At 33.4% G+C, this 25,032-nt stretch overlaps 2 protein-coding genes across 6 annotated transcripts in view; both read left to right on the top strand.

Annotated features, from left to right (window-relative positions):
* The window catches only part of Dh31-R (Diuretic hormone 31 Receptor), a 666,929-nt gene that overhangs the window by 262,851 nt on the left and 379,046 nt on the right, over positions 1-25,032 (top strand). For 2 of the 5 annotated variants that reach the window (XM_072532515.1, XM_072532512.1), the window contains exons 1-2: positions 15,899-16,033; positions 21,074-21,477. In XM_072532515.1, coding sequence (XP_072388616.1) covers positions 21,378-21,477 — 100 coding nt within the window. In that variant the 5' untranslated portion in view covers positions 15,899-16,033; positions 21,074-21,377. Of the gene's footprint in view, positions 1-9,804; positions 10,149-15,885; positions 16,034-21,073; positions 21,478-25,032 lie in introns of those variants that run through there. The other 3 variants (XM_072532514.1, XM_072532513.1, XM_072532511.1) reach the window with 2 other exon arrangements.
* On the top strand, positions 290-838 carry LOC140442414 (uncharacterized). The gene has a single exon (XM_072533488.1). The coding sequence runs from the start codon at positions 290-292 to the stop codon at positions 836-838; it is 549 nt and encodes a 182-aa protein (XP_072389589.1).

Raw genomic sequence — 25,032 nt, 5'->3', positions numbered from 1 at the left:
ACCTGACATCCAATAAAAAAGGATAGCTTTTTTGCGAAGTATTAAGAGTTACAGAAACGAAAATCGTCCTATAGTATACATGGACGAAACATACATCCACTCTTATCACACATTCAATAAAAGTTGGAATGATGATTCTCACGATGGTTTGCGTAAGTTAATAAAAGTTCATGCAGGGAGAGAAATGGGGTTCATAAAAAATTCCTACTTAAAATTTAAATCAAATTTAAAAACTGGTGATTACCATAGTCAGATGAACTTTCAAAATTATAAAAAGTAGCTAGTGGAAATGTTGATACCGAACTTACCAGCACAAAGTGTATTAGTGATTGATAATGCCCCATACCACAATGTTCAAAGTGAAAAAAATATAACGACTGCATCAAAAAAAGATGAAATAAAAGAGTGGCTAAGAAAGAGAAATATACCATTTACAGATGATATGTTAAGAGCCGAGCTATACACTTTAGCAAAATTTTATCAACGTCATCATAAATCATATGAAATAGATAAACTTCTAGAGGAAAATGGACATTCGGTATTAAGACTACCACCTTACCATCCCGAGTTCAACCCCATTGAGTTAGTTTGGGCATCCATGAAAAACTATGTTGCACAACGGAATGTAAGTTTTAACTTTAAAGATGTGGAGGTTTTATGTAATCAATTTTTTGAGACATTTTCAGAGGATGAATGGAAATCACGGTGTGAAAATGCCAAACAGGCAGAACAATTTTTTATGAAAAGCGCACCGGCAGTGGACTTAGTTACGGAGAAAGTGATAATTAACTTGGATGATGATGATGATGATAACGATGACGCTGATAGTGATAGATGATCTAGAAGATACAGATTCGAGTTCCGATCCAGATATTTAAGGCATTGAACTATTGTAATGTTATTTTCTAAGTATACTGTTAGAATACGGACGTTTTAGAGAAAAAAAAAAACGATTAAACAGTTTATTTTATTTTTATATTTCAATATGATGTATACAATGCTAAAATGATCATATAAAAAAAAGATGATGGTCGACGGAGATGGTTTTTTAATTTAAAAATGAACTAGTTATGTTATTAATAAAATTCTGGTTTTGGAAGATTAACTTGATTATAAAATTAAATGACCATTTATATATTATAAATTTTCTAACAGTCAGTTTACTTTCTCTTGTTTTGTTAAGGACATACCTAGAATTACTTAGCTATGTATTTCTTTGCAATTTTGTGCAATATCTGTATGTGAACTTCTTTATTGCTTTTAGTTTTCAAACATGTTAAATTATGTTGAAATGATTTTATTAATAATTTGATATCTAAATATAAATTTTTTATAATATATTTCATCTTTAAGAACAATAAAAATCCATAATTTTCATCACATAATATTACGTGGAATAATTACTCCTAATTATTTAAATTTCAATACCTATTGAGTTCAATTGACCCTCCCCCAGTCGTAGTTCCATAATAAAATAATTTTAAATTCCAAACGCATTTGCTATCTTCTTTACTCCGAATGCGTTCTCTGTTTATTTTTCGCATCGCTAGAGTTTAAACTGAAAGACAGAGCTAACTTTGACGAACTTGTACTACTAGAACATAAAACTACATATTAAAGAAAACATTGACACAAAATATCAAAGACACAGCAGAAGAAATGTATCAAATTTTAAAACTCAAAATCTACTAGCTACGAACTTTATTAAGAAAGATACTTTGGAAAAGTCGATAAATCTGGATCCTTTGATCCCACCAATAGTTATATTAACCAATAACTCGAACAGTCGATATCTTCTAGCAAGATTAAGTAAACCGCATATCTTGAAAGCCACTAAGCTACATCTTGCTTTTCTACTCAATCAACCTTATTCAGTATGTTACGAAGGATTCACCAACACAAGCGTTAAACTCTTTTTGGATTCCGAAGGACTTCCTGACTGAAAAGACTGAAAATCTACGAAAAATCCTTCTAGAATGTAACAATGTCTATGGAGTTGGTCCAACTGAGGTAGAAGCTGATCTTGCTGCTTTTAGGTTCTTTCTTACTTCAGAATGAATTATTCACCTGCAACAATCAAGGAGAAGTCACCGAAGTTACTATTCCGTTATCTCTCCAAAACGAAATTTCTAAATATTACGACTATGGGACTAGAAACCTCAATTTATTTGTTATGTTGTTATTTTAATGATAACAACTTTAGCATGGTTCTGATTAATATTCGTTCTATAAGATATAAAAAACAGATGAATTATATTTATTTTTACAGGAATTAGGATTTCTCCCGATAGTTGCGGTAACAGATTCTATTTTCTGTAGAAAAATATACCACAATTGCTAGGTATGATCGTTCAAGTTTAGCTCATGGTGGCAACCTAATTCTTTTTACAAATAATGATTTTCTCCTATAATAAATATGATTTTCTGTTGAATGAAGCCTTTTTGAGTTTTCATTGGTTTGTAACAAGAATCTTAATTTATACATTCATTGCATTTATAGATCACCTGATTCTTCCACGGAACTATTTTTTAGAACCTGCTAAATTTGTTTGAGGACCTGTCCAATGAAAGACTCATTGTCACTGCCCTCATGATCTATGTGGTGACTGTAATAATAATTTAACTGTTGTTTGTGCTACCCAATTATCATTCGTCAATATATTCGAATCGTATGGTTTCACAATGCACGTTAATTCTCCTACAAGAATTACTAAAACAACATCTACCATAATTATTTATATTGTCTCAGATTTCCCACACCTTGATGTATACGCTACAATTAATAATGCAGGACTATCTGATCATAAAGCAGTATATACCAAGTTTAACACTCTTAACAACCCATCCTCGAAAACTCAACGTTTACGTGGGATTTTTTCGCTCAAAACTTTCGTAAATTATAAAATTTGTGCTTGACTTCTGGGTGGCACTTTTTCTGATCCTAACCTATCTAAAACATTAAAATAGCCAAAAAACTTTACTATAAAAATCATCTGGGAGGCTCAATTTATCACAAAGTCAGTTTTTATCTAATAAATGTACCAGTTATGCTATATTTTCTGTATTACATGAGGGCTATCAAGCACTAAACAATAATCTTTACACAGCCACTGTTTTTTGTGACTATGCCAAAGCTTTTGATTGTGTAAATCACGATATTTTGTTAAAAAAACTAAATGTCTACGTAATTCGAGGTATTTCTTTAAGTAGGTTAGATTCTTACTTGGGGAATAGGAAAAAACTAGTTAGAGTAAATGATATTGAGTCTAGTCACAAAAGCATTGTATGTGGAGTACCACAAGGTTCAGTATTGGGTCCTTTACTTTTTCTTATCTTTATAAATGACATCACTAACTTAAGAATCGATGGAGCATTTTTTCTTTGTACTGATGATACCAGTATCACCTGGAGGAACTCTAATATTACAACTCTTCATGCAACTATAATCTGATCTACTTAAAATAAAAACCTGGACTGACCCTAATTTACTTTCTTTGAACGTAGATAAGACAATATCATTATCCTATGAAGAAGCTCTTTAATCCTTGCTTCTTACTAACAGTCAGATCATTATTGTTGATTCTGTAGAATTTCTTGGTATTTTTATAAACAGCAACCTTAAATGGTCCCTTTATATTGATTTGTTAAGTAAGAAACCAGCCTCAACATCCTATGCAATAAGATCTGTTTTGAAGGAAATCAATTTAGCATCTTCCAGAATAACATCTTTTTCTTTGTTCGAGTCTCATCTTCGATATGATCTTCCTTTTTGGGGTTCCAGTACAGCTGCCAATCACAGTTATTTATGTCTAAATTACAAAAAAGAGCAATATAGTATCTGTTTGACCTCAGAAAAATAACACATTCCAAAAGCTACTTCAAAAAACTCTTTCCTCTTTTTATATTTTAGAAACTGTTAGGTTAATTCGTAAACTCCTTCATCTTTTTCCAGCAAAATCTAATTATGAGTACTTTACCAGAAATTCAACCTGTGATGTATATTTACCGATACCCTTCACTGAGTTGATCAAGAAATCTATAATAATAATAATAGTCTCCCGTTTTATACCGCTCTCGCGGCTTTGGGAGTATAGCAGGGTAGTCTGCTATATCTAGGGCCTACGGTATACAAGGAAGGTAACATGGCCAGTGCTACGCTTCAACCGTCTATTATTACCCCTGGTTTTACCCAAGGTACTCATTTTTATTCAGGCTGAGTCGACCTGGGGCCTATAGACATTTTTAAAATGTCTAGATGTTCTTGCCGGCGGTGGGATTCGAACCCCGGACCACCGGCTTGCGAGTCAAGAATCCTACCGCTTGCGCTACGCAGGCCCTGAAATCTATAATATATTCGGCAAAAAATTCTACAACCATCTACCTTTGCAAATTAAATCTGCAACTTCTTTCCTTAAGTTTCGTAAAATGGCAAAAGCCTATCTATCTGAAAGACATTTTCTGACTTTTTGTAAGCTTTGTCCAAAAAATTATATAATTTTCAGTGACAATAAAGCATATTTCTATTCTATAAGCCCCTGGTGTAAAAGATAAAACGAAACACGAAAAATTCCTTGTGAAAAGTCGATTTAATCTAACTACCAACTGTCAGAGGAAAAGAGGAGCGTATCTAAAATGGTTAAATCCAAAAGATGATAAAGACCGAAAAGACCATAATCCATATAAATACATAGTGAAAAAGAAATTAAAACAATAAAAGGCAACACGATCAATATTAAAGGTAATTGAAAGCTTGGAAAAACTATAAACAGTCTTAAAGGAAATATAAATAACAATAAAACAATGAAAAGTTTGTTTTCAAAACTTCCACAAAATTTATTATAAAATCTTATCACTACAGCTGTTTCGACAGAGTGCCTTTCTGAAGAGAACTATTTTTGGCATGCGTTTACACTTCGTAGTTTTTAATGAAATAAGTTGAGGAGGGGAGAACTGTTTGACTCAAGTTGGTCATTCAGAATTATATCTGTGTTTTTTAATTTGTTAATTTCCATAGATTCTAACAAAGATGCTTAAGGCCTTTATTTTGAATGTAAAGAATTTGAAATTCGTCATTAAAAGAATGATTATGATCCAGAAGGTGAAGTGCGTATGATGAATCTGTTTTTCTATTATTGAAAACCCTTTTATGTTCTGCTATTGGTTTATTAAAAAAAAATCGTTTTAAAATAAAAAAAATTCGTTAAGCCTGAAGCTATTTTTGGTAGAACCTATGGAAATTAACAAATTAAAAAACACAGACATAATTCTGAATGACCAACTTGAGACAAACAGTTATCTCTTCTTCGACTTATTTCATTAACTCTTTGAGGAGCAAAAGTGTTCATGCAAAACAGCCCCTAGTGGAGCAACAATAATTATCTACTATTGATACACAATACGATGTTTTTTTTTGCAACTAAGTTTTAATTTTTTTTAGGTATGGGGTGGAAAGTATGATTTGCTTTTACATAAACATAATGAAACTTTACACAAAGAACAAATCAAGTCACTCCTAACTTGTTTGTTTTTTATGCCGCACAAAGCACATCTTCTTATTGAACTTCGCTGTGGCTGATATTCTGAAGAATGTAGTCGTACTTCAATGGGAACAAATGGATTTGCTTTTTTGATTTGTATTGTGTCTAATGGCATTCCATTAGATAGCCTCTTTTAAGAAACAATTTGGTCTGCCAATAATCCATTATTAACTGCACGGCAAAAATCTTTTGATGTTACTTTAGGCAAGTTCACCAACTTGTAAAGGTAGTATGATTTTACTACCGCAGCATTTAATAAATAAAAAAATATTCGATGCCACCATTTTTTACTGCGACGATCAATTTTGTAAGTTAATAACATCTGGTCAAATTTATCTACAAAATTCATATTTTGATTGTAATCAGTTACTTCACTTCACTGACATCTTCAGAGTTGTGGAAGTTGGAAAGTATATGTACTGCTCTCCTATCCTCCCATTTTACTGCTACCAATCCATAATCGCTGGTGAACCACTGATACTCTCCTCGATTTACATTACCTACTGCATGGATTTGTCTCTTTAATTCCTCCATCAAAGGTATAATATGAAAAAAATAAAGAACATGATGCTTGCTACTAGTATAAGCTGTCAGATAATTGACCACCCGAGCCCCTAAATTTTTTCTGCTAAATCAGCCTTCCCTGTATACAGATCAAATTTTAGACAATAGCGTGATTTATCTGCCAGCATCCACACATAGCTTCGTTGTATGATTTTTTTTTTGTAATATACTGCTTCAGTGCACACCGGCCTTTGAACTTTATCATGGATTTGTCGACGGCTACTTGCTGAGATGGATACAAAGAATTCTCAAATTTATTTAGTAATAAATCTATCATTGGGCGCAGTTTATACAGCTTATCAAAATTCGGTAAACCACGAACAGGCATAGCAGAATTACCATTTACATGAAAATAACCAAGTAACCAACTAAATCGCTTGAGACTCATCAAACTGGATATGTAGGTACTCATCTTGAAGGTCAGGTGCACTGGACCAGTAGCCTTTATAACTAGGATATCGCTTTACGCCCATTAGCAAGTTTCTACCCAAGAATGTTTTAATTACTTTAAATTCAGTAGACAAAAAGTTTTTACCGTGAGTTGTTTTTATTTGCTCTGCATATAAATTAGTTTGGAATACCAAACGTTTAATAAAATCATCATTTATGAACAACTGAAACAAATTATATGGGGTTGGATTATCAAGCTTTTGAATAAAGTCGGATACTTCAGAAGAATGTGTAAAGTTTTCAGTAGAGATAGGTCTATGATTAGTTGACCATGTTGGAGATGTATAAGCAGAAGCATTATTTTCCGGTTTAGGAGCTATAGTAATATCTGTTGTCTCCTCTAGTGTCAAGCCAGACTCAGACTCTTCACCTGAACTGTTGTAAATTTTCTCGATATCTGCCGTTGGAGTTTAAACCGCTTCGTGATCTTCATTTTCAGAATCGTCCACTATCAATTTGGAATCAGATGGTATTGCCTCTACAGCTTCATCTATATTATCTAGTTTCGCTTGAAATCCGTTTATCATCATGCCAATTAGGGTAAAAGTATATCGCATTTTCTTAATCTTGACATTTTCCTATATAAAAATTAATTTTGTAAAATATCATATTCGGAGCGGTGGTACGAATACTGGACCACGAGAAAACTTTGTGGATTTTCAATTGCCACACAAGTATTATCAATTACGTTAATTATTACTTACCTAGCAACCTCAACACACGTCTTGAATACAATTTTTTTGTAAATACTTCAGTTTTCAGTAACTTATTAATAAAAAAACTGTCGACAAGCTTCAGTACACGATGCACTGACAATAAAATAAAGTTTGCGACTATAGAGTGCGATAAAATCTGGATTTAAGCATGCCAGTGCGTTTGCCTAGTATCCAGTAGATGGCTGTTACATTAGTGGAAAAACTTTACCACTGCAATGTAAGCGACAACGATTTAAAAAGTAGGTACATTTATAAGACCACCGTCGCTTAACAATACCGAAAAAGGTGGTACATCGCGTGTACCATGGCGGCTCAAAGAGTTAAAGACTATAAAGTGTAAACGCATGCCAAAAATAGATCACTTGAGAAAGGCACGCTGCCGAAACAGCTGTAGTGATAAGATTTTATAATAAATTTTGTGGAAGTTTTGAAAACAAAGTTTTCAGTGTTTTATGATTACATAAAATGAATTTCCATCAAGTAACGGTCGAATCCATCAAATATAAATAAAACAAGTAAAATAAATAAAAAAAAAATACTTAAAGCACTACCATAAAAATCTACTACAAGAATAAAGAAGACAGTATTTAGACACATATAATAATATTATCTTCTGGAATGTTTGTGTCATGGGAGATCCTTGCGGATTTTTCCAGCGATAATTTCATATTTAACCCTGTTTCAGATAACTGGTATTAATGCACACTAGGCCAGAGAATCTGATGGATTTACTTGCCCTCCGAAGAACGGTGACGGCCCATTGATCATTTTTAGAAACAAGCATACCGTTGTTGGTGCCTAGAATCAAACTCGAGCGTTTTGGCTTAGAATGCCAGTATTTTGGCCGATGAGTTACGGCCTCTTCATAGACACAAACAGATACAGAAAAAAACACAAATTAGAAACCATTAAATTGGAATTATTAAATATTGTTCTTCTTCTTCTTCTTCGCGCGACTAGGATTACTCCTGTTTGTCTGAGTCTTATTCTGTTTCATTCGTTGTTGACTGTACTTTATCTTTCCACCTTCTTGGCGGCCTTCCAACGGGTCTTCTATTACGGTTTGTCTGCTATTACGGTTTGTTTTTACAGATGTTCGCTAATGTATCTGGTCCCATTCGGTTTACATGTTAGTTCCAGTTTTTTTTTCTTTCCAGTTCCGTTCCAGTTTCTATCCACCTGGTAATATTTTGAATTTTGCATTGTTCGCGTATACTTCTGTTGGTTTGTCTGTCTCTTAATGATATGCCCGCTATTGATCTTAATACTTTCATTTCGATATTGTTGATTTGTTGTTTCGTCTTTCTTGTATCGGTTCTTGTCTCCGCTGCATATGTTAGGATTGGTCTTACTGTTGTCTTGTATACTTTAATTTTGCTTTCCGTGGTCAGATATTTGTTTCTCTATATGGTTTCTCGGAGGCAACCACTTACTCTTGCTGCTTTTGATGCTTGCCTTGTGGTCTTTGTTCTTATATCCCTGTCCCTGTCACGGCTCTTTACTGATCACTATACATTTAGTTTATTCTACTGATATTCTCATATTAAGTTTGTTTGCTGTGATATTGAAGCTGTGGAACTGCCTTTGTAGGTCATCTTCGTTATCAACAATTAGTACTGCATCATCGGCATAGCAAAGTATCTTGATTTTATGCGCTCCCATGTGGTATCCGTGTCGTTTTCTTACTTCGTGAATTATTTGATTCATCACTATATTGAATAAGAATGGGCTGAGCGAGTCTCCTTGGCGGATTCCTCCTTCTAGTTCTATGCATTCTATTTCCCCTGTTGGCATTATAACCCTGGTCTTGTTGTTCTTGTTAACTTCATCAATTGTCCTTATTATCTGATGGTCTATTTATTCAGCTTGTAATAAATTTAAGATGTCATTTCGCTTCATTATGTCAAAAGCAATTTTTAAATCTACAAAGCACATGTATGCTGGTTTTCCATATTCAATAGACTTCTCTATTATTTCTCTAATAATAAAAATTGCGTCTATTGTGCTGCGGTTCTTCCGGAAGCCTTGTTGTTCATCAGCCATGTTCGCTTTTTCCTTGATTTTATCTTTTATGACTGCCGTTAACAATTTTAATATACTATTCATCAGACTAATGCCTCTATAATTTTCAGGATTTCTCGAGTCTCCCTTTATAAATATTGTTTTACAAAAAATGTAAAATAGTTAAGATCCAGGACCAGGTGATTTACCTGTCGAGTTAATTAAATAAGTAACTACAAGAACAAATGACCTACTTAGTGTTATTTTTGGTAAGTGCCTGGAGGGAGAAATGGTTCAAAGAGATTGGAGAAGCTCTGATATAACGCATAATTGTCACAAAAGGTGATCACTCTGTATAGTTTTCTCTTCTTCTTTATTTATCTTGAACTTTGTTTGGCTTCCAACATACAAGAAACTCATTAAAAACTGTATAGATACACGAATTTTAATTAATTGTATTTAAAATGTTACTAATTAAAATTGGAAGTTTCCTTAATTATAATTTGATAATTTTTAAAAAGATATTATTGTTACAGATATGCTCCCCACGCGCAAAACTTCCTGAACCGACGTTCTGGATTGGAAAATAAGAATTCACCAAGAATGCCCGCGATCTCGATATCAAGATAAATTTTCTCATCGGCCATTTAAAAAGAGAACAAAACTTTTCGCGTTTCATGCCGTGCGGATACTTAACGAAAGTTTTAAATGTCTTCGAGAACTTTCCTTATTTAAAGCTCGCAAAATAAACTGAAGAGATCGGAAAGACAAGTAGTTAACTAAGTGGATACAATGAACGAGGAGATTCAACAGTTGAATGCAATTATTGAGGAGAAAAGATTGAATTGTACGTCGTCTAGCAATTTTAGCTACAGCAATGGTAAGTGTGCTTATAGTTTTGTCCTTTTTTCTCATATTTCGAATATTTAACTTTTGAAGTGTAACCTTTGGTTCAAAGGCAATGAAACTTTGTATTCGAATTTATTTTTATTTTTGATTGTAGTACAAACTATTTGTTTACGTTTATACAAAACACTTTTTGTTATGTTCCTTTTGGAGTCATATTACAATCTGTTCGCTGATAAAACAACTGCTAACTTGTTTATAATATAGTATATTTTTAATCTGAATTTATAATAATATAATATAATATATATTTATAATAATATATATATATATATATATATATATATTATAATAATATAATATAATATATATTTATAATAATATATATATATATATATATATATATATATATATATATATATATATATATATATATATAATATACCTTTACTTTCCGTGTCCTCGTAAATTCCAGTAAAATTATAAGCTTCCAGTGCTTTACAACAAGCAGGGTTTTTTTGTTGGCTTTCTTTAGAACCTTTGTTGCTTAAAAATTTATTGCAGCTATTCGCACACTAAAAGATGATCATTGGTGTGTACAGCACAACAGTTTCTCAGATCATCTTTCACTTCTTATGGAGAAAGTAAGCGGTATCCGGTAGTTAGTTCCTCCTTACGGTCCTTCCGTTCGCTTGGTGAAGTCTCCCGCTGTTTTGTTTGACGAAGGAAGCTGCGGAGTGACTTCAGTCGGACCTCCAGTGGCCCGAGATTTTTTTGTGTCTCACTCTCTGCGGCTACAGCTCTTCTCATTTTAGGTGGAGCTATTTCTGCGATGGAGGAGATTTTAGGGACTGAGCTACATCTAAATTACCCTGTAATGATCCGACTAGTTTAATAATTTAGAGCAGTGTCTCCAGACTGGAGCCGCGTACTCAGCGGCTGAGAAACTTAGTGCAAGTCCTGAGATTTGAACGTTATAACCTCAAAAACTAAACTGGTACCTCTTAGCAATATTTCGTTAGTTCCTATCAGTCAACCCTTATTTACATCAAAATAAGTTGGTTTATGTGATATCACTGTGCTGCGCAAACTCGGATAATTTAATTCTCTTATCATCTAAGCTGAGGCTTCAACTTATAAATCAAGAAATGAAAACATTAATATTAGAAATAAAATACACACAAAATGTGAATATTATATGGAGGAAAATCATAGATTATTTTATAAAGAGACAGAACAAAACTCTACAAAAGAAAAAAGAAAGCTGAACATCTTGGATGACTCAAGAAATACTGGAAATCATGGAAAACAGAAGAAAAAATAAAAACAAAAGCCAGATAAATATACAGAAAAACATAAATTAATAAGGAACAAAAAAAAGAGGCTAAGAAAAAGTAGAAGATGAAAAGATGCATTGAAACAGAGGAATTGCAGAAAAAAAACATTATCATTATAATTTACATAAAAAATTCAGTTAATTATCTGGAAAATCACGAACAAACAGACCTAACCAATTAATTAACAAAAACAATAAAACTATTAATAACCAAAGTGAAATAAAGTAAGTATGCACTAAATTTTTAATTAAAAGATCTTTTCATGGACTCAAGAATGGTACCAACATAAATTAATATCGAGGAAGCTCCATTGATTATAAGATCTGAAGTCCAACATGCTATAACCAACTCCAAATCTTGCAGAGCCCCTAAGCCAGATAAAATTTACATTAAGCTAATTAAGCTTATAGATTAAGACAATTTAAGCACCGTAACTATTCTATTTAAAAACATACACAAATCTGATGAGATATCTACAGAATGGCTACTATCGACCTTTGGTCTGCTACCAAAACCCAAGAATCCCAAACACTGTTATGATTATAGATTATTCAGCTTAATTTCACAACTATTGAAAACATTTTTAACGATTATTTATGTAAGAATACTCAGATAGTGTAAAGCTGATATAAGTAATAGAGAGTTTGGCTTTCGTAATGGTGCTTCGGAATAGTAGAAGCTATGTATAGTTTCACAACTCTTGCTTAAAAATGTAGAAACCAACAAAAAGATCTTTTCGGTGCATTTATAGACTATGAGAGCGCTTTCGACAAAGTTAAACGTAACCATCTCATCAAGAACTAGACAAATTGATATTAATATCAAACACAAAGAAAACAAAAACCGTAGTTATGAGTAAGAGGGGTAAAGGCATAACAAGGATCCAGATAAAAAATGGAGATATTAAACAAGTGGACAAAATGTAGTACTTAGGAGGCTGGATTACTGAATATCTAAATCCGAACTCAGAAATTCGATCAAGAATAGAGCAATCAAGAGCAGCCTTTTTGAAGACGAGGAAATTTCTAAGTAATCCTAGACTCAATTTGCAAATCCGATATTGGATGGTAAAATGTTATATTCACTCTATTCTTCTTTATAGTGCCAAAACCTGGACTATTAATATTGACTTAATAAGAAAGCTGAAAGCTTTTTATGAGAATTTTGAAAATAACATGGACCGATCATATTACTAACGAAATGATGTTGCACAGAATGGGAAGAGACAGAGAACTTTTGACCACCATTTAAAGGAGAAAGACAGCATGCTTGGGCACATACTTAGAGATGATAAGCACGAGTTGTTGTAGCCAATTATAGAAAGTAAAATCGTAGGAAAAAGGGGTCCTGGTAGACGACAAATATTCTGGCTAAAAAACATTCGGGCCTGGACCGGGTTAAACATAAAGACGCTTTTTAAGAAAAGCAGAAAATTTGCAATGGTTATAGCAAACCTTCATAAGTTAAGTCGGCACTAGAAGAAGAAGAAGTCATCTGGTCTGATTGGTGTTGTCAAATATCTAGAGGGCCATATCTAGACCTTCAGACATAAACGAGACAATCGAGCCCATCTTCATGATTCCAATCATTAATAATATTCCTTTGTACCTTTGTACCTTTATTCCTTTGTAGTCATGTCCAAGTAACCAGTACATTTTTATATCTGATTCGAAGGTCTTGTCTTTTATTTTCAGCATATCCTCTCGGCCTAAGCCTTGCATCAGAGTAATGTCTAAATATTTTACAGTTTCTTATGTGAAACCTGGACTGTATTTATTCTAACTGGAATAAGTTTCTATATGAATCAATTAGCTTAATACTCGATACTTAAGTCAAATTGTGGATTTGATCCAGAGTTGTACAGATCATACTTTACTTCTTCTTGATTATTTCCAACTAAGGTAACTGATGGGATTCCTCCTGCTTCATTCTAAAGCATCTCTCTGTATGATTCTAGAAGTAGATAGTACTATTCTGGAAGGTTATAACGAGTTTATTATTTCTTCATATCATGATTAGTCAAAATCTTGGGTTAGATCCAGGAAGACGGTAATGTTAACTTTTCCAGTGCCATTTCTATAATGTTAGTGATCATGGGCACTTGGTCGATAGTGGCATGATTTTTATAAATGTAAATCGATGTGATGGAATTAAATTTCTTTGATTTCTTCTGTTAAGATTATATGCTTATCTTTTTAGAAGCATTTTTTCGTAAAGCTTTTAAATCACAGAAAATATTTATATAGCTTCATCTATCTGTGTGGAATGATCCGACTTCGTATCTCATGCTTCTTCTTTGTGTGTATAGTCAAAAGTAATGCCTTGTACGACATATAAGTCAGTTAAGCATTTATTTTGTTTTTCATGACTGATAAATTTTATATGAATTTCATTATTTTATATCAGGATTCGTTGCTTAGTAATTATTTATTGTCATTCATGTTGCATCATATAATAGGAATGGCGTTCTCTTAGTAGGACATACAAAAACTGAAAAAGTGGAGACAATCTCTTAATCAAAAAGTATAAAATTTACTAGGACAAAAATAAAGTATTTTGAATGTTGATTTAACGATGGCCGATGAATGAATGTATACTTTGGATAGTGAAGTACTTGATAATCGCACTAGTTTTAAGTACCTAGAATTGTTATTACAGAGTTATGGACGATAATATATGGAGATGCATGCAGAAGAATTCGGGTGGCATGGATGAAGTAATATGAAGCAAGTCGTGTTGTGTTACAGATTCCAATGAAGCTGAACGGATAATTTATTAAATTGCTGTAAAACCCGCTATAATGTACGAAACTTAATATTGGGCAATCAAAAAGCAAAAATAACGACTATTGTATGTAGCGAAAATAAGAATGCAATACGAGGAATTGCTGTTTGGCAAGTTACTAGAAAGTCACGGCAAAATTAGATCTAGGATAGAGTAGGCTAGAGCGGTTTTTAAAAGGATGTCCAAGGTGTTATGTAACAGAGACCTAAAATTGGTATTGAGAATCCGCCTACTTCGCTTCTACGTGTTCTTTGTCTTACTTTATGGTGTCGAGTCCTGGACTGTAAATAAAATCGATCTAAATCGCCTTGAGGCTTTCGAAATGTGGTGCTATAGAAAAATTTTAACAGTTTTCTGGGTGGAAAAGATTCGAAACTCCACAATACTAGAACGTCTCAGCAAGACTACTGAGATCATAAAAAGCATCAAGCAGAGAAAGCTGGAGTATTTCGGACATGTAATGAGAGGTCCCAAATATAGGTTCCTACAAAATATCATGCAAGGAAAAATAGCAGGCAAACGCAGTCCAGGACGAAGAAGAACCTCATGATTGAAGAACTTACGAGATTGGTATAGTGTTTATACAAGCATGCTATTTAGGGTGGCAGTGAAGAAAATTAAGATAGCTATGATGGTAACCAACGTTCTGAAAGGACATGGTACATGAAGAAGAAGAAAGTTACTAGAGTTATGGAGACATGTAATAATTGTAATTACAAAGATAATGATGATGATGATCATCCTTTGATAATGTGTAGAAGAGTACAGAAACCTCTATATTGACAATATTGTTTTGACGTGACAACGTCTTAAATTAGGTTGTGGCTCGGAGTCATTCTTGAAAAAGTGTAACGCCCGCTCACGTCTGTTACAGTGAGTCACCGAACGAGAGAGAGGCCCGAAGGACCGGCGAATGCCTTGCGTCTCTCTCCCACTCAAACATGATCGGTCCGCTGCGCGTGCAGCACTAGAGAATTAGGCGCGTTGAATCGGTGCGTGCTTCCGTGCTTGTGTCTCTGTCTTTCTCGAGCGTTCTTGGCGTTCAAGACACATTACAGCAGAAACACTTCCTTTCATTTCATATTTCTCCTATCATCGTCCTATCCTCAACAAAATCACTCAAATAGAAATTAGTTAAGTTTAAGTTTACATGTACAATGTTTTAGTAAACAAAATATATTTCTATAGTTAAAATTTGTGCAATTCTTATTTTCATTCAATTCCTTGTTCCTATTGTGCAATTTAATAATATTCATATCAATAAATATTCTACCGAGAAAAAGACGTTGTCACGTAAAATATCTTCGCCCGTAAAACCGACTTTACAGGCAACCGATTTTTTTAAATAATGGCAAATCATCGTTCTATACATTTAAAAATGTTGAAAGTAAATACAAGCTATTTGTTATTGTATTTGCGTAAATGAAATAATGATATCGAATAAATTAATTTTATCAAACTGAGACTTATTTACTTAAAAATGGACAGAAATTAACGACAGTCCACTATATTACAAAGCGCTACAAAACAAAACAGTTTACTAATTGCGAATAACGTATTAATTTTAATTATTTGACTCGGTATTCACAATGAGAATTATTGGGTATTTTCATGTATTTCTGTTGTATATAACAATAGTGACATTGAAACCGCAATAGTTATCGGGCAGTGGTATCCGATACATGAAAATTATCACAAACTATACTTTGAAGTGTCAGTGTATTGATGTTTTTTTACAAATATTGTGAGCAATTTAAAAGATAAAAGGGATTGAAATGTGTATTATTGTGTTTCAGTGGTAATATGTCACCAATGTTTAGTATAGTTAAAATAATATAAATTTTGTCTAATACAAAAGAATATGGAATACAGATACATCTCATAGATTTTGCATTTTAGAGGATTTTTCCTTAGCTCATCGATTAAGGTTTGTGATATTTGCATTTGATACCGAATGTCCTCGTCCAAATTTATTCTGTTCTCTATTTTCATATTTCCATGCTACTCGTATTCAAAAATCTATTTCGATTACCAGCAATTTGCCTTCACTTTTTTTAGTTATCCATGCCTATTGAAACATGTTAGTGTTATTCTCAGGATACTATTATATATTTTTTATGGTTTTTCCTACTTGTATCCTCCTGCCATAGTATCGAAATAAATACGTATATTACTTTTTTGTACTTGCTTACTCATCATTATTTTCTTTGTTTACTGTATCACCAAGCCTTACTAGGATTCTTTTCTTACTCCTTAGTGGTTAGTGGTTAGATATTGATTTAACATATCATTTTCAAATTTATTTCTAGTTTTAAAACGTACTCCTCCATGTATTTCTAAATATGTCTCCTTATTTAAAATAAAATCCACAAGGAAAATAATTCCTGCAGCTGGCTGTATACCAAGTATCACAAAAAGAGGTTAATCTTTGTAAATGGGTATATTTTATAAAAACCCTTAAAAGGGCTACATTAAAAACACGAACGTTTTCGGAACAACAGTTCCATCATCAGGTTAAAAATACAGGTTACCATGCCTGAGCCACCAAAATATTAGGTTAAAAACCCTTTAAAATATATAATGTTACCAAAGATTGTACATGATGTTGTTAATATTATTTGATGTTTAATATTTTAATTAAATTTTACTTCAGGTAACATACACCCATGCTTTAAGTGAGTTCCAGTGTCCGGAGAGTAAAGGTCTTCAAACGGACTTCAGCTGGTAACTAACAGTAACAGCTGAAGTCCGTTTGAAGAGGTTTACTCTCCGGACACTGGAACTCACTTAAAGCATGGGTGTATGTTACCTGAAGTAAAATTTAATTAAAATATTAAACATCAAATAATATTAACAACATCATGTACAATCTTTGGTAACATTATATATTTTAAAGGGTTTTTACCCTAATATTTTGGTGGCTCAGGCATGGTAACCTGTATTTTTAACCTGATGATGGAACTGTTGTTCCGAAAACGTTCGTGTTTTTAAGGTAGCCCTTTTAAGGGTTTTTATAAAATATACCCATTTACAAAGATTAACCTCTTTTTCTCCTTATTTACTTTATCGTATCGGGACATGTCATTTTTATAATTTTGGCCCAATATCGGGCTACGTAGTTCGATCTTTGTTTAAGAGCCACGTATCTTTGAGGATACATCGATAGGGACAGTTTCTGCAGGTAAGATGTTCCATATTTTGCATTTCCCCACAGTCAAAGTTTACATCATCTTGGTGTATTTTCCCCCCTTTTACCATTTATGATTTTATTTGAGCGATCCTCGGTATTATCCCATTTATAGTTTTGCACATTTTAAAGTCTAGAGATTGGCATGGGGAAAAGGAAAATATTCGTGTGGTTCACCCTGAACTGTTCCAAGAAAGCTTTTTCTGGATTTCGGTAGCTTTCGTGGTGTTCGAGCTCGGTATGATTTGTTTAATTTTCTCTATATGTTATGCTACATTTCTGCGTGTTGAGGAACCTGTGTGTTTGGTGTGAGCAGATCTGTTTCAAACGGAGCAAGCATATTCAGTAATTAAAAAACATAGTTCCTATGCTGTTGTTTTTAGGAAGCCAGGATAGGTACCTTATTTACTTCTTGTTAACCTACTTCTCCTTCTTTTTCTTCTTCTGTTTCTTCTTTTTATGTAGACATGACTCTGTCTATTTTTCAATGTGCCTCTAAGTTGACGTTTCATCGTTTTCGTGGTCTTCCTACTGATCTTCTTCCTATTGAGGAGCCGTCCCTTGCCATCTTTACTACTCTATTTGTTGTTATTCGGTTAATATGATCGTTCTATTCTACTCTTCTATTTCTTACCCAGTTCTTGATGTTCTCCACCTTGCATCTACGTCGTATATCTGTACTTCTACCTCTGTCCCATAGTGTCTTACCATTAATGTTTCTAAGTGTTGGCCTCCTGTGTATGCTATTCCTGGTTGTCACTGTTCCTGTTGTTTATATTCGGTGCGATTTAGAATTTTTGCTTAGCTTCCTTTGTGCGAACGTGGAAGGCAGATCTTTGAGTTTTACGATTGAACCTCAGGGAATTCTGCTGGTAGTAAGTAGTTAATATATTTAATACAGTTTTGAGTTTCTATTTTTTATATATGTGTCCTATTAATAATCGAAACCTTTTCTTTAATTCTCACCTAGACCGATTTAAGGATCTCCAAAAGATGCTAACATTATTACTCGTTCTCACGGCTTCTACTAAGTTCTCTTTTATTTATCTACCTGCAATATTTTCTTTATTTTTGTTTGCTTATACTACTGTTATTCATTATCATAAGTGGCTCGACAATCCATTGTGGATTGTCCGAGAATCTGTGAAAATGTTAATCTCTTCGTGTATTCGCGATCTGACATCCTAGCAATGTGTCCAGCGCATCTAAGTCTTTGTACTTTAACGAATTTCACAATATCTGAATCGGTGTATAACTGATATAGTTCAAAGTTGTATCTTTGACGCATATATCATACCATATATCAAAAACAGTCTTATTAAGATCTTGTATATATTGAATTTTACTGCACGTTTTATATTTTATTCTTTAAATGTTTCTGGAGACCGTGAACAGTTGTGTTTGCTATTGCTATGCGTCTTTTTATTTCGTCGCTTGTCGTATTTGTTGCGTTTACTAGCGATCTAAGACATGTGAATTCTTTGACTTGCTCAAAGGTATAGTTGTTAATTTGAATTCTCTGTTGAATATTTCGGAGATTTTTAGAAACCAACATATATTTGGTTTTTTCCTCATGTACCTTAGGTCCTAATTTACTTGCCGCGTCCGCAAGCGTTGTAGAACACTGCACTATGTCTCTCATACTTCTGCCCACTATAACTATATCGTCAGCGAATGCGAGAATTTTCGTCAATCTATTAAAAATAGTTCCATTGATTCTAAGATTTAATTGTCTGATTGCTTTTTCCAAGGCAATATTAAAGAGGAGACACGTCAGCGCACTCTTAGACCATTATTAATGTCAAAGAAGGTAGAGTTTTCTCCTTCAATTCTAACGCATGAGCTTACGTTTTGCATTGTTAGTTGGTTTAACTTAAATAACTTAGGTGCGATCCCAAAGTCTATCATTGCATCATATAATGCAGTTCTTTTCACAGTGTCCTATTCTGCTTTAAAGTCGACGAAGAGATGGTGTGTTTTATTAGTTGACTTTCCAGCAGTAATTTTCCGAATTGATATTGACCAACAATATCCTTTGTAAAATGTTTAAATCTTTCAAACAATACATTGCCGAAGATTTTATACGCAGATAAATTTTTGTACATTTCCGAACGTATTTCATCGATTCCTGGGGCTTTATTGTCTTTGAGTTTTAGGATGGCATTTGACACTTCTTCTCTTGTTGGGTCTTCACTGTGCAGTTAACGTTGTACATTTTGTTGATTGTTTATATTGTAACCTCCTTCAATATTGTTTATATTTTGATGTTCGCTGAAATGTTGTGCGCATGTGTTAAGAACTTAGTTTTTATCATGTAGAATTTCACCGTTAGTGTCTTTTCAAATTTTTAATCGTGGCTTAACTACTCTCATTGCTTCGTTCTGTTTCACAATCTTTTATTATTCGTCGTTTTATATGCAGCATTTATTGTATTTTAATCATATTTATTTCTGGAACTATATATATATATATATCAATCGGTTTTAAAACGTCTTGCGACGTTGTCCGATGCCTAATTTCCATGACACTCTATCATCCCATTGGCCCTCTCTAAGATCTCTTGCGCTCATCGCCTTCATTACTCCCTCTCTCCAAGATTTCTTGGGTCTTCCTCTCTTTCTGCGGTTTGGTGATATCCATTGCATAATTATTTTTGGGAGTCTTGAGTTGTCCATCATCTGGAAGTGTCCGTACCATATCAGCTGTTTTCTTTCTATGTCTGTTGTTAGAGAATGTTAAGGGAAGACTAGTCTCTATAGTCCTGGAAGACAACTAGTTTAAAGGAAGAAAACCTTGATTACAAATTACCCGGTCCTCCAGGTAGGGGGTTCAGACTCAGGCCGGTTCCCTGTCACTTGTAAAAATTAGAAAAATACCAAACAGCCTAAAGATTACCTCGGAATCTCGGACGGATTAAATTTCTGGAACTGCATTCTTATATTCTTATATCAGTTTTCTACTCATGAATTATATGTATTTGCCTATTACTATGTGATATACATAGTATACCGTATATAGAATTTTAATTTTATCATCATCTAGCTGTAAACTCATCTACGTTAGATCTTATATAATTTTCTCGCTCTGTTAATCCTTTTTTATCTTCCTTCGTGGTAGAAGGACTTAATTTCTTTGTTTCCAAACTCTTTTTCGCTATGTTGGATTTTTCTTTCAATGTACTTACTGTTTTTTAACGTTCTTTATCTTTTCTTAAACTATCTCTGATTTTTTTTTTCAGTTCTGTGCTTAGTATTATGATTGGATAACATTACTTGTCTTGTTTGGATTTTTCTCTTCCTAGATATCTACATTGATCATTGAACCACGTCTTAACTTCTGAAGTTTTGTTTTTATAATCAACCATTTCCTTATTTGCTTTTTCCACTGCGTAATTTATTATTTTCTTGTTTGATGATACTGGTGTCTTTAATTCGTATTTTTAAAATTTAAATTATTGTGCTATGAACTGCTCATACTTTCTTCTCTAAAGAGTGTATGTCTCCACTCTTTAGTCTGAAGATCCAAAGCGTTATCATTTTGGTTTTATTAAAATTAATTTCGAAACCCACTCGTTGATAGATCACTTTAAGTTATTTAAACATAAACAATTCAACTTTTCTCAATTAATGTTGATTTCTTTGTTTTTTCCAGTTTAGTATCTTAAGAGAATCTTCAAGGAGGGCTCGAAATAATTTTGGTGACATAATTTTAAAACCATAGTTATAGTCAAAACAATCATCGAAAAATATTTTTACGTAAAATGACAAAACGACGTATCACTTTAGTTTACAGTTATATTAACCCACTACAGTAATAAAAATCAGCAGCAATTAACATTTTTAATTAAAACACTTAATCAGTTGTGTCATCAACATACAGTGAATCATGTGTTGGAAAATTATTCGACATTAATCTAGTTAATTTAGTGCCTTTTGTGTATACTAACGTTTAAAATATGTCAACGTTTCCATTTTTGACCGATATATCACAGTTCGTGAAGAGGAAGAACGAGAGCTGTGAGGAAATTAAGTCCAACCACTCCTTTTCTTACTCAGGTACGTAAAAATTAAAAATACTTTTTCTCTTTTGTACCTATATCTATTAGTGTCTTAGTCCCTTTAATTATATTTATATCGTATATTTTCTACAAGGGAAGGATTACATGGGAATTTCTTGATAATTTACTGACCTAAAATAAGTTTTTTTCGGACAAAAACACATTTCTTTCTTCTGCTTCTTATTCACGTGTAATATCAGAGTTATCCGACGTTGGTGATCTCCATTGCGAAGGCTTTTCGATCATCAAATGGAATAATTGTCCTACTTTTGATATCTGAGTCCATTTTCGAGTGTTTTGTAATCAAGAAATTTCTTCTATTTTGCCTTCAAGCAATTCTCTACCTTTGTTCCTTCTTAGTACTTTCTCATTATTTTTTTTTTGGCTTTCGAAGATATCTTTAGCATCTGTTTATGTATCCATATTTCCAATGCTTTAATTTTGTCCATACTTAATACTTTTACAATAACTTCCGTTCGATACAAAAGTACAGACCAAATTTAGCACTTGATCTTTCTTTATTTTCATTCTAAACTGAGATGATTATTGCAAAGAAATGTCTTCATTTTCATAAAAGTAGTTTTAGTCATTATTGCTATTCTTTGTTTTATTTCTATGTCTGGATCTAATTGGTTCGTTATGACAGTTCCCAAATTATGATGATAAAAGTCTTTCTTCTACGATGATAAAAGTCTTTTTTGTTTCTTTTTCTCTCGTAATATACACATCTCTTTGACTATTGCTCGTTGTAACGAGGAATAAGTTAGAGATATAGCTAAATATTAAATAAACAATAATACAACAATTATATAACTGTATAAATCAACTAAATCACTTATCTACATCAACAATTAACACTATTTTTTTTTATTCAAAGAAATAAATAATTAAATTAAATTAAGTTTATAAGTTGTTTATAGTTTATTATTCCATGAAACGAAAATCCCGAAAAATCACATGAAAAATCGAAAACTTACTGGGCGCTGTACTGCTGCCTGCAAAAGTCTGACATGTAATTCGCACTTTCGATACCGCTGCTCTAAAGGGGCCAGCAGAAGTGCAGTTAAACCAAGCTCTCAAATTGTTTAACCAGGAGATGCGTCTTCTTCCGCGACTCCTTCTACCCTGTATTATTAATTGCAGCAAGTTATAACACTCGCCCCTCATGACATGTCCCAGATATTGCAGTTTTCTGACTTTAATTGTATTTAAACCCTCTTATCTTTTCCCATTCTTTTTAACACCTCGACATTGACTCTATCCACCCAACTTATTCATAATATCCTTCTGTAGGCCCATAACTCGAAGGCTTCTAATCTGTCCGAAACATCTTTCTTTAATGTCCAAGCCCCCAATCCATAAAATAATACGGAGAACGCGTAGCATCTCAGATGTCTTATCTTTAAAGAAATTGAAATGTCCCGGCTGCAGAGTACTTTTTTCAGCTTGTTGAAGGAATTTCTTGCCTGTCCTATTCTTGCCTTAATCTCTTCTGTGTACTCATTATTTTCGTTAATTATTGTACCCAAATATTTATATTTTTCAACTTTTTTAATTTGTTCTCCTTAAATGTTTTCTTGGCGCTGTTGGGCTTTTGTAATTACCATAAATAGTGTCTTTTTTGTAATTTTGTTCTTATATTACGTTGCCATTGACTTTTATCTGCAAATTTTCGGCGAGCACCACGTTTCTATTCTATATGGAATAGTATCAGAAGCACTAAAAATTTGAGGAAAAATATATCCATATTACTTGAAAAAATTAAAGAACTTTTTAATATCTGCTTTCACAGCGCCAATATTCCAACAGACTGGAACAACGCTACTATGATTCTATTACACAAAGCAGGAGACAAAGCAAATTTAGAGAATTACAGACCAATTAGCCTCCTCAGCCATATATATATAAGTTGTTTACGCGAATACTAGTTAAGAGAATGGAAAGAAAATTAGAGACTTATCAACCAAGGGAACAGGCAGGATTCCGAAAAAGTTATGGCACAAATGACCATCTACAAAGTATAAAAACCTTAATAGAGAAAGCAGTGGAATACAATAAACCTCTAGTTTATTGTATTCCACACTTATCGATTTTCACAAAGCCTTTGACACAGTTGAGCTAAGCAAAATATTACAGGCGCTTAAAGAATGCAGGCTAGATTATAGATATACTAAATTATTATACAAAATATACCTGCAGACAACAACCACTGTCAGATTACATACTAACAGTAATCGCATAAAAATAGAACGGGGGATTAGACAAGGAGACCCAATGTCATCTAAACTTTTTAATACGGTGCTAGAACATGCTTTTAAAAATTTGGATTGGATGACAAAGGGAATAAAAATAGATGGAGAATATTTAAACAACTTACGTTTCGCCGATGATATACTTATAATAGCTGAAGATCTAGGTATGGCAAGAGAGATGGTACAGGAACTCGTTGTGGCTACAGAAAATGTAGGTTTAAATATAAATATCTCGAAAACAAAAGTCATGACCAATTTGGTACCCAACCAGAACATCAGTATTGGCGGGAAAGAAATAGAACTCGTAGATAGACATAAATACCTCGGACATGAAATTATGATTGGCAGGGATAACCAGACTCATGAACTGAAGAGAAGAATCGGCCTTGGGTGGGCAGCATTTGGAAAACTGAGAGAAACTTTTAAAAGTGAGCTGCCCACATGCCTAAAGAGAAAGGTATTTGACCAGTGCGTCCTCCCAGTCTTGACGTACGGAGCAGAAACACTTACTTTAACAAAAGCAGCAGCTACCAAACTGAGAGTCACGCAAAGAAGAATGGAGCGGTCCATGTTAGGAATAACTCTGCGAGACAGAATAACCAACGAAGGCATCAGGAGAAGAACCGGAGTGACTGACATCATCGAGAAGCCAGGCTAAAATGGAGATGGGCAGGACACGACATAGCCAGAATGACAGATGGGCGATGGACAAAGAGGTTATTGGAATGGAGGCCAAGGGAAGACAAGAGAAGCGTCGGTGGACCACCTGCAAGATGGACTGACGATTTAAGAAGACTCAATAAAAACTGGATAGAGCGGCGCAAGATAGACGGGGTTGGAAACATGAGGAAGAGGCCTATGTTCAGTAGTGGACTCTTGAGGCTGGATGATGATGATGATGATGACCACGTTTCTTACTTCTTAGAATTTCTCCAGGATTCGTAATATCGTTAGACTGAAAATTGCTTTGTATATTCTTATCAGTCACCAATACATTTTAATGGTCACCTAAAACAAAGTATATTAGTTTCTTGCAAACGATTAAACTAATAATAAAATACCTGTACTTTTTTCACTTGATGATTCTTCCATATCAGAAGGATTGTAACTGCAACCTGAATCTGCGTATGGCTCATCTGAAAGAGATAAGTTACAATAATTAAGGCGTGTAATAATATATATACTTTTTAACACCTTATTCATATCATTTTTTTTAGTTAGGCCGGCAAATCAGTGTAAAACCGGTATATTTATGTTTCGTGAACATTAAGAAGGCATTTGACAGTGTCAAAGTAAAGGAT

The sequence above is a fragment of the Diabrotica undecimpunctata genome, chromosome 5, assembly GCF_040954645.1.
Source record: "Diabrotica undecimpunctata isolate CICGRU chromosome 5, icDiaUnde3, whole genome shotgun sequence".
Taxonomy (NCBI): domain Eukaryota; kingdom Metazoa; phylum Arthropoda; class Insecta; order Coleoptera; family Chrysomelidae; genus Diabrotica; species Diabrotica undecimpunctata.
The sequence above is the reverse complement of the archived record's forward strand: the minus strand, read 5'-3'. Positions and strand labels throughout refer to the sequence as shown.

Excerpts from the sequence above, each read along its gene's own strand:
- LOC140442414 (XM_072533488.1), top strand. The coding sequence starts at position 290 with ATGTTGATACCGAACTTACCAGCACAAAGTGTATTAGTGATTGATAAT.